This window comes from Rhea americana, unplaced genomic scaffold, assembly GCF_003343005.1.
Source record: "Rhea americana isolate MKP2758 unplaced genomic scaffold, rheAme1 scaffold_11, whole genome shotgun sequence".
Taxonomy (NCBI): domain Eukaryota; kingdom Metazoa; phylum Chordata; class Aves; order Rheiformes; family Rheidae; genus Rhea; species Rhea americana.
The window spans coordinates 125542-136256 of NW_028185150.1; the positions used below are offsets into that span (position 1 = coordinate 125542).

Genomic DNA, 10715 nt, shown 5'->3' on the forward strand with positions numbered 1-10715 from the left:
CGGGGAGCGGGGCGCGAGCGGCGCCCGCGGGCGGGCCGCGGCGGCGCGAGCAGGTACCGACCAGGGGAGAGCGGCACCCGGAGGCAGCACCCGCGAGCCTGCCGCCAGCGCCCCGAGGAAGAGCCAGGCTCAGSGTGACAGCTTCTGAGATGGCTCCTCTCGTTAGGCCGCCCGAAGCGCCACTTTAGGGCGGCACCAGTCCTGCCGATCAGCACAGAGCTACCTCCAAGACAGGAGGCCATGCTAGCGCCTCTGAAGTCAAGCCCACGAGGATTATTTGCCTTRTCAAATTTGACATAAGTATCTATGCCATGAACGTGTATGTTTGTAAATCAATAGGAAGGATAGTGGGGAAATCATGCTTCCTGTTAGATGAMAGCTCCAGAAGGGGATATTAACATCTTGAACACAGCTTTGCTCTCTCCAACCTCCGGGCATAAGTTTTATAAAAGTCTGTAAGGTCACTTACCTCCATCTGGCACTGTAACATCACTTTAATGTCCACATTACACAAGATCATATACTAACATCATTTAGGTGACCATACAGATTTAAGACTAGCTTGCATTTGAAGTTAACCAGCTGGTTTCACCAATACTGAGCAAAGTTATTCTGAGGAGTTATACTAAAGGCACCCATTCAAAAAGTTGACTGTAGGGCTACTGCTACCAGGTTTCAGTATGGCATTGGCACCAGTTTGAAGCAACTGGTCACCTCTGAACTTGTGTGCCAGCACAGGTGAGCTGGTGTATGGACTCAATCTAGCAAACAACTTTCTAAATAAGGAAAAAAATTGCAAGTTTTACTGCATTGGCTGTGACCCTTTACACTTGAAGTCAACTACCAGCAGCCGCTCTTTAATTAGAGGAAAAGCACTCACTTGACTGACTATGTTTCTAAGAACTACTGTCTACATAGCAAGACAGTACACATTTTGCTTCCCAGGAAAAAAGTGAAAGGTCAGAAGCATAGGCTAAGACTCTGGTCCAATTGAGGCTTGAGACTKGAAGATAGTTTAGTACAAGCAAAGTAAACAGGCAGGAGTAGAAAGCTTATTAAAAGTTAATTATATTAAGTTCTTACAAGTTAACACCATAGAGATAGTCCTGCAGTGACTTACAATCACCATTAACTCTGGAGTCCTGTAACTTCTGATGTCCAAGTATAACCTCGATTTAAACAGCATGCCCCCATCTAATTAAATACCTTGAGCATTAGCACTGCCAGCTTCATTTTCAGATTAGCAAGAAGCAGTTGCAAAACCCACTTGATGTACTCTTAAGAGAAGTTCAGGTGATGCTCAGTAACTAGAGACTATAAGGCAAAACAATTCTTGTAGAGAAACAAAGTAGCTTTTTAACTCCCAAGTTCTCAAGTAAGTACCCCCCTCAGCATGATGTTAGATGGTAATCATTTGTCTGGTGAATTAAAACTTCAGACATTTAGGTATTATAGAGCATTAAAAATAGTTTATTTCTTTATGCCTACTACTGAACAAGTGAGCCATTGGATTTGAACATGCTACACTGTTTAGCAGAAAAGCTCAGTGTGAAAGTTATTGAACACATGTAACAAGTGATCATCTAGTCAGAACATGCAACATGTAAACTTCAATAAACAAAAATTAAATGAAAAGTCAAATAGGCACTTACATTAACAGTAAAGAATTTCATTAATCTTTGAACACCATAGCAGCCTACTTGGAATTGCATTTGACTGAGCTTTGTTGCTGTGAATAATACAGCTCATGCACAGGTATGGATGTATGTTTTGTACATTTTCAAGTATTCACTGAATACTACCAACATATATACACTCATATACATAAAGTTCCAGAAGAAGTTTTAGGAGAAGATTTCTAGAAGGTAGTTCATTTTTGCTCATCCTTTGGAAGAGGTCTTCTGAAGAGAAGAATGTGTGGCTCTGGAAATAAAATTGAACAAAGCATTAGTCCATCCTTAAGTTCTGATTACAGGGACAACTTCTGTTCAAGAGAGCTTGAACAATAACTGAAGCTTATTGTCAGTACTAAACAGAAATTAAGTCCATAGACAGGTCCCCATGGAGAACAGTTTTAAGAATCACTTTGCAGTAATTTAAGAAACCAAACAGATACTTTCAAAAGTTATACCAGAACTTGGCAGTCCCCTAATCTGAGATATTTAGAAGGAAGTACAGATAAATACAGCAGACCTAGTTCTAGTTCTGTTTCTGTACACTAGGCTATTTCATGAGCTGTATCACTAACTTACTCTAACAAGCTAGTGATATTGTCCTGGTCAGATACATACTAACTGTCAAGTATCAACAGAAGCCACTTACATTAATACAGGCAGCTTAACTAATGACCTTAGTTGTCCACTCCTCCAAAAAAGGAGGATAATCAGAATATCAAAGCTGTCCAGATAAGGCAGACACTGGAAGATTAAGCTAATTGTTTCTTCTGGATCTTTGGAAGCTTGGAACTCCATAGGACCAGTTGCAATTCAGCCATCACCAATTAAGTTACCCTTTGGTGAATGGCCATTTTTGGTACACTGTACTTAAGTTTTAGAGCTGCAATACACCATTAATGGGAAGACTGACTTCAGTGCAGCTTTTAGCAAGCACTGTAGCTAGAGCTCAAACTGTGCTATAGACTTTTCAGAACATTAGCACAAGATCTTGTTTCGGAGAGCATCTGCCAGGGTTTTGTAGGTGTGAAAACTTACCGGTTTCATGATATAAAGACATGCTGCTGTATAAAGTTTGGGGCCATCACTGAGTCATTCAACACCTCAATAAAACCTAATTCTACAGGCAGAGGTAGAAACATCATGCCTAGCACATTTTGTCTGCTAAGAGACTGCAAATACCTAGGTGTCTACCACTGTACTTGACGAGTTCTGGGAGTGAGAAAGGAAGTTTAGTCTAAAGGCTGCTACATTGCTTGCTTTCCCAAGCCGCTAAAGTATCAAACAGATAAAGATGAGTCTAAACATCTAGGAGGAGATTCCAACTGGATTCTAGAGCAAAAGCAATTATACACTTGAACCTTCAGTTCTGGGCACCAGAGTTGATATTTTAGACTTCATTCATCTGTGCTTACCTGGTTCATGGATCATATAGTGAACCCAGCCAAGACTTTGCTGAACACCAAGTCGTCTCCATTCCTCTTCAGACATTAGATGGGTTTTCGGTACTTGTTTTGAAAGTTCTCTTGGCAGCATCACATGTCTGTATAAGTTTAATAATCTCACATTACACAGCTCAATGTTTGTCTTGGTAGACACTAGAAAATCTGCACATATCAATATTGTAAGAGTAAGCAAGTTCAGTTATGAATACCTCTTCCCTAGCATCAAGTATTGATGGATGCTAATAAATTTATTATGCATCAGTTCCAAAAACTATTTTGAAATTCACTCTGCCTACAAAACATTGCATCTTCCTACTTCCAAAAATGCAAGAGTCATTCCCCTGTGTGCTGTAATCATTCTACTTAGAGAAGTGCATATATCCCTGGTCAGATTTGAAATACATGAACTTTGCACTTTAGAGTGACTGATAAGATCACTTCTGTTAGTATTTGGCAATCACAAGTATCTATTTCCCCCTCTCAGAGATTAAGGTGTTGGTGGTTGGGAAGCACAAAGCCTGTTTTCCACATTTGCAAGTTTTTATTAATAGAAAGCAGAGGCAAGTGTTCAGTCTAGCTTTTGAGATCAAGCGACTTTAATAGTAAAAGCCCAGCAGTTAACTGGCACTGTATTTCTACATACAGAACTGAGCAGAAAGCTGTTTTGTAGTAGCAATTTCAAGTAACCCGAGGGATTGAACAGTATCAGTTACTGAGGCAGTACAAGACATCACTCTCTGTTCTGTAGACTCTCGAAAGCCTGGATTTGAGCACCCCGCTTCACTTCGCTGGGGCAGGTAAGAGTGGGGCGGCAGCGGGACCTGCCGCAGCTCGAGGCACAAGCCTTCTGCCCCGCGAGGGAGGCGCCGGGCCGGGCAGGTAGTGATCGCTGCTGCCACGCAGTGGCCGCCGCCCAGGTCTCGTCACTAGGGACTGAGCGCCCTCAGCCACGACCGCGGGGGCCCAGCGAGCCTCTCCCCGGCCTCCCTCCCCCCTTTCGGTGCCCCCTGACTGGGGCTGGCGCTGCCCGCTCACTGAAGGCCACTCCGGAAGCGGCCCAGACCAGCGCCCCCCCCCCCCCCCCCCCCCCCGCCACCAGCATCTAGAAGCTCCGCGAATGCCTGTGCTCAAGAAGCGGGACGCTGCTCCTCCCTGCCGGCTGGAAGCCACCACGGAGGCAGCGGAGCGAAGCCGCTCCCCAGGGCCGCACTACCCCCTCCTGCCCCCCGGCCGCGGGGCGAAGCGCCTGCTCGAGCCGCCCCCCAGCAAAAGCCGGCAGGGAGCACACGCCCCCCAGCCGGGTCTCGTACCGGTACTCGTACTGCTCGTCGAAGTACTTGTCGGAATAGTAGATCTGCTTGTGGGCCATGGCGCGAGGCGGTGGCGGCGGTAACGACACAGCACAGCACGCTCCCTCACAGGCGGTTGCCGCAGACTAACCGCCCGCTGCCGCGCCCCACTCGATTTGAATCTAGCAGCCCCGTGCTCATTGGCGGGCTGGGCCAGCCAATGGCGTGCCGCGCCGCCGCGCCGGCGGAGGCGGCCGCGTGACTCGGGCCCTCGCTTTTCCACCAATCCCCGAAAGCGGCAGTGGAGGGTTACGTAAGGGGGTGRCGGTTGGGAGCGGCGCGGGGCGGGGCGGAAGGGCGCGCACGTCGGCCTGAACGTGAGTTCCGGGCTCTGCGGCGTTTCCAAGGCAGCGGCGCCCCGCGTGAGCGCCGGCGGCGCCGCGATTGGCCAGCTGCGGCCGGGGGCGCGGCGGTTCCAGCAGTTTCTAGAGCACCCTCGGCGGGGTGTGACCGTTGGGAGTGTTAGGAGTTGCTGCTGCTCTGCTCTGCTGTGTGGCGTTCCGTTGGGACGGCTGCTGCGGCCGCCCCGGACCCTCCCCACAGCCTAAGTAGCTCTACTGCCCTGCTATGCAGGGCTGGCCTTGTGGAGGTTGGTCAGGGCAGGCTGTGGGGAGGGAGCTTGCTTTGATCTGCTAATAAAGCTTCAGGTTTGCATTAAATGTATCCCTGCTTTCATGTCACTTGCTGGGTTTATGAACTCTTCGTTCACTGAGCCGTGGCGATTCCTATCTAAGCAGATCTGTGTTGCTTACGTTTATATGCTGTGGTTGCTGCAATACTGCTGTGCAGCCTATAGAACAAATAGTTGTATTTCCTGGAAAATTTTCTTGCAGAGACAATTGGGGGGCTATCGTAGCGTTTCTTAYGCTGTTTTTGTGTTGGCTTCAGGACTGCATTAACAGCTCAGGCTTAGAGTGCAGCAGAAAATGCGTCTGAGGAAGCAGGGACATTCGGAGCTGTGCGGCTTCTGTGGAAGCAGATTCTCACTTAGAATGGTTCTGAATATYAGAAATATAGCATAGTTAACACTTACGTAGTAAAATGAAGTAGCAACTTTCCAGAATTTTACTACAGGTATTTCAGTCTCTAGGCTATGAGTGTTACTTTTAACATGGAACTTTTTCAGTAGATAAGTACTGAATTCTGTACTTTCCTAAATTCCTGTGGTATTTCTTGGGTGTATGGCCCCCTAGGATTAGGTAAACCTGTCTAATGCGTATGTCAGCAGAAAGGATGAGCTCAATACTCCTTTCTCACCTTTTCCATTCCTAGTCTACAATGTGTTCCTCTCCTGTCCTTGTGCTTTTAAAGTAAAAGAAGACTAGTTTAATTTTCTGCTTCCATAATGCTAGCACACTCACATAGTCCTTCTGATCATGTAATAAATACAGCTGAAAACTACCCTGGTGCAAAAAAAAACCCCTCCAGTCTGTAGTCATGTGAGGCTCTAGTGCTGACATACAGTTTATCCATGTTTGTGGATCACAGAATCATGAAATCAGGTTGGAAGGGACTTCTGGAGATCATCTAGTCCAACCTCCCTGCACAGCAGGGTCACCTAGAGCGCATTAGACAGGGCTGCATGGAGGCGGGCCTTGAATATCTCCAGAGAAGGAGACTCCACAACCTCTCTGGGCAGTCTGTGCCAGTGCTCTGTCACTCTCACAGGGAAGAAATTCCCCCTCATATTCAGGCGGAACTGCCTGTGGTTCAATTGCTGCCCGTTGCCTCTTGTCATGTCACTCGGGGCAACTGAGAAGAGTTTGTCCCCATCCCCTTGACACCCTCCCTTCAGGTACTTGTACACATTGATAAGATCCCCCCCAAGTCTTCTCTTCCCCAGACTGAAGAGGCCCAGCTCTCGCAGCCGTTCCTCGTAGGACAGGTGCTCCAGCCCTCTGATCATCTTTGTAGCCCTACGCTGGACTCTCTTCAGGAGCTTCATGTTTCTCTTGTACTGGGGAGTCCGGAACTGGATGCAGTGCTCCAGATGAGGCCTCACCAGGTGTACCATTCTTTTTAGCAGCAGCTCAACTGAAAGTCACTGTGTTTACTGGTACTGCAACCTGAATGTGAAGTTAAATGCTAAAGCTTTAACAGTCTCATAACCTTTAAAAGATGTTTGCTCATCTCTAGCAGATAATGTGGCCTCGAGTAATGATAATGAATGGTAGTGGTACATGCTAGTACTTTTCATAGCCCACCAGTGATATTTTTCTCTTCACTGGACTGAATCTTTAGGATTGTCAAAGTTCTTGTTTACAAAGATCCTCAATAGAAGTATCAATTCTAATATCAAAGAGGACTTCAAGGCCTTGGGCATGGTGGTCAAGGGTCTGGGAGCCCAGGTGGTCTTCTCGTCGGTCCTGCCTATTAGGGTGAGGCATGGGAGGAGGAGTTAAGAAAATTTTCCAAATCAACAACTGGCTACACCACTGGTGTTGGCAACAGGGTTTTGGATTTTATGACCATGGAACATGATCAGCTGGTGGGGAGAGATGGGATTCACCTCACCAAGCAGGGCACATTTGCATTTGTGAGGAAGTTGGCCAGCCTAGTAAAGAGGGCTTTAAACTAGATGGGAAGGGGAAGGGAGGGTGTCGTAGAGACAGAGTAGACAACAAAACACAAGCTGAATTGGAGGGCCTCAAACGGGTTTATGCAGCTGGGAATGTGCGTTTGGGGCATGACTATGGGGGACCCCGGTACACCCTTCCTGGGAAACTGCATGCATGACCACGTCTCTGAAATGCCTGTACACCAATGCATGCAGCATGGGGAACAAACACAAGGAGCTGGAGATCTGTGTGCGCTCGCAGGGCCATGATCTCATTGCAATCACAGAGACATGGTGGGATAGCTCACGTGACTGGAATGCAGTCATGGATGGCTATGTGCTTTTTAGGAAAGACAGGYCAGGAAGGCGAGGTGGTGGAGTTGCTCTTTATGTGAGAGAGCAACTGGAATGCATCGAGTTCTGCCTAGGGGTGGAGGAGGAGGCAGTYGAGWGCTTAKGGGTRAAGMTCAAAGGGCAGKCTAACATGGGGGAYRCTGTTGTGSGTGTCTACTACAGGCCACCTGACCAGGAAGAGRAAGTYGATGAGGCCTTCTATAGACGACTGGAAGTAGCCTCATGATCACAGGCCCTAATTCTCATGGAGGACTTCAACCACCCTGACATCTGCTGGAAGGACTACACTGCAGGGCACAAACAGTCCAGGAGGTTCCTGCAGTGCATTGACGATAAATTCTTTACACAGGTCATGGAGGAGCCTGTGAGGAAGGGTGTCCTGCTGGATCTTGTCCTTACCAACAGAGAGGGACTCGTTGGAGAGGTGAAGGTTGGGGGCAGCCTTGGCTGCAGTGACCATGAGATGGTGGAGATCAGGATCCTGCAGGAAAGAAGTAAGACAACAAGCAGGATTGCTACCCTGGACTTCAGGAGAGCGGACTTTGGACTCTTCAGAGACCTACTTGGAGGAATCTCACAGGTTAAGGCCCTAGAAGGAAGGGGGGGGGTCCAGGAGAGCTGGCTAGTACTCAAACATCGCTTCCTCCAAGCTCAAGAGCAGTGCATCCCTATGAGTAAGAAGTGCAGCAAAAGGAGCAGGAGACCGGCATGGGTGAGCAAGGAGCTCTTGGCCAAATTCAGACAGAAGAAGAAAGTACACAGGCTGTGGAAGAGGGGACAGGCTACTTGGGAGAATTGCAGGAATGCAGTCAGAGTGTGTAGAGATGCGACGAGGAAGGCTAAGGCCCAGCTGGAATTGAGTCTGGCAAGGAATGTCAAGGACAACAAGAAGGGMTTCTTCAAATACATCAGCAGCAGGAGGAGGACTAGGGAAAATGTGGGCCCGCTACTGAATGGGGCGGGGGCCCTGGTGGCRAGGGATACAGAGAAGGCAGAATTACTGAAGGCCTTGTTTGCTTCAGCCTTCCCTGCTAAGGGCAGCCCTCATGAATCCCGGAGCCTTGAGTCAAGGGAGAAAATCTGGAGAAAGGAAGACTTTCCTTTGGTTGAGGAGGATAAGACTAGAGACCTTCTGGGCAGGCTAGACATCCACAAATCCATGGGCCCGGACGGGATGCACCCACGAGTACTGAGGGAGCTGGCGGATGTTGTTGCCAGGCTGCTCTCCATCATCTTTGACAGGTCCTGGAGAACTGGAGAGGTGCCTGAGGACTGGAAGAAAGCCARTGTCACTCCAGTCTTCAAGAAGGACAAGGAGGAGGACCCAGGCAACTACAGGCCGGTCAGCCTCAYCTCCATCCCTGCAAAGGGGATGGAACAGCTCATTCTGGATGTCATCTCCAGGCAYAGGGAGGAAAAGAAGGTGRWSARGAGTAGTCAGCATGRATYCCCCAAGGGGAAATCCTGCTTAACCAATCTGATAGCCTTCTATGGTGGAATGACTGGCTGGGTAGGTGAGGGGACAGCAGTGGACGTTGTGTACCTTGACTTCAGCAAGGCTTTTGACACTGTCTCCCATAACAGCCTCCTACATAAGCTCAGGAAGTCCATGTTAGAYGAGTGGACAGTGAGGTGGATTGAGAACTGGCTGAAAGGCAGAGCTCAGAGGGTCGTCATTGGTGGTGTGGAGTCTAGTTGAAGGCCTGTGGTTAGTGGCATCCCCGGGGCACAGTCCTGGGTCCCATCCTGTTCAACTTCTTCATCAGTGACCTGGATGAGGGGACGGAGTGCCTCTTCAGCAAGTTTGCTGATGATCCCAAGCTGGGAGGAGTGGCTGATACACCTGAGGGCTGTGCTGCCATTCAGAGAGACCTGGGCAGGGTGGAGAGCTGGGCGGAGAGGAACCTCATGAGGTTCAACAAGGGCAAGTGCAGGGTCCTGCACCTAGGGAGGAATAACTCCATGCGGCAGTACAAGCTGGGGGCTGACCTTCTGGAAAGTGGCTCTGCAGAGAAGGACCTGGGAGTGCTGGTGGATGACAAGTTGACCATGAGCCAGCAATATGCCCTTGTGGCCAAGAAGGCCAATGGTCTCCTGGGCTGCATTGGGAAGAGTGTTGCCAGCAGGTGGAGGGAGGTGATCCTGCCCCTCTACTCAGCCCTGGGGAGGCCTCATCTGGAGTACTGCATCCAGTTGTGGGCTGCTCAGTCTAAGAGAGACATGGAGCTACTGGAGAGAGTCCAGTGTAGGGCTACAAAGATGATCAGAGGGCTGGAGCACTTGCCCTATGAGGAACGGCTGCGAGAGCTGGGCCTCTTCAGCCTGGGGAAGAGAAGACTTGGGGGGATCTTATCAATGTGTATAAGTACCTGAAGGGAGGGTGTCAAGGGGAYGGGGACAAACTCTTTTCAGTTGTCCCGCGTGACATGACAAGAGGCAATGGGCAGAAACTGAACCACAGGAAGTTCCGCCTGAACGTGACGGGGAATTTCTTCACTGTGAGAGTGACAGAGCCCTGGACCAGGTTGCCCAGAGAAGTTGTGGAGTCTCCTACTCTGGAGATACTCAAGGCCTGCCTGGATGCAACCCTGTCTAACATGCTCTAGGTGACCCTGCTGAGCAGGGGGGTTGGACTAGATGATCTCCAGAGGTCCCTTCCGACCTTACTGATTCTATGATTCTGATACAATCAAGTAAGTACATGTAAGTACAGGCTATCTCTAAGTTTTCTAGCATGTTATCTGGATTCTCTGAAACAAAACATGGGGTTTTAGCTTAGTTTCAGGCAGTACGCTATTCTTTTTTTAATACTTGGGAAAGTAATACTCAATACTTATCTATTAATGTAACAGTGRAAAAAAGATAAACCCACTGCAACAGAGAGATTTTGCAGGACTGAAGGTATCTATGTGCTTTCTTTATAATCTTTTAGCCTATCTCATGCATGTTGAACAGCAGAGAATGGACCTTTATGACTGCTTATGTATAAGCATCTTTTGAGTGCACTCAGAAGTGAGAACTTGGAGTTCCTTTAAAGCAACTTCTTTTTTTCCATAGTAAATATGCATACCACTCCTTCATTTAAAGAATATTTGAAGAATTCTTATGTAGATAGGCATTCAATGTTTTTTGAGTTTCCTCAAATTATTTTGAAAATCCTTGTTCCTCAAGTTAACTGTATACGTTTGGCAGCTTGTAGAACTAACAAAACTAACATACTGTTTTTACTAATCCAGGGTTAGGAGATGATTGGTTAGTACCAGAATTACATTCTTTTCCCCTCATTTATCATTTCTTTTCCCTGGCCAGACTTGTAAATATTCAGAGACAATAAACA

General features: G+C 48.1%; 1 protein-coding gene across 1 annotated transcript; it reads right to left on the reverse strand.

Annotated features, from left to right (window-relative positions):
- Positions 1 to 1447: 1447 nt before the first annotated feature.
- On the reverse strand, positions 1448 to 4583 carry CKS2 (CDC28 protein kinase regulatory subunit 2). Its single transcript, XM_085312622.1, has 3 exons — positions 4429 to 4583; positions 3089 to 3216; positions 1448 to 1923 (listed from the first exon to the last, which is right to left on the reverse strand). Exons 1-3 carry the CDS (start codon positions 4485 to 4487, stop codon positions 1871 to 1873), a joined length of 240 nt encoding a protein of 79 aa, XP_085168748.1. The 5' UTR covers positions 4488 to 4583; the 3' UTR covers positions 1448 to 1870.
- Between the last annotated feature and the right edge of the window lie 6132 nt (positions 4584 to 10715).

Coding starts and splice junctions, on each gene's coding strand:
- CKS2 (XM_085312622.1), bottom strand. CDS start 4,487: ATGGCCCACAAGCAGATCTACTATTCCGACAAGTACTTCGACGAGCAG. Junction 3,217..4,428: donor GACGAGCAGTACGAGTACCG/GTACGAGACCCG, acceptor AAACTTATACAG/ACATGTGATGCTGCCAAGAG. Junction 1,924..3,088: donor CTATATGATCCATGAACCAG/GTAAGCACAGAT, acceptor TTTTATTTCCAG/AGCCACACATTCTTCTCTTC.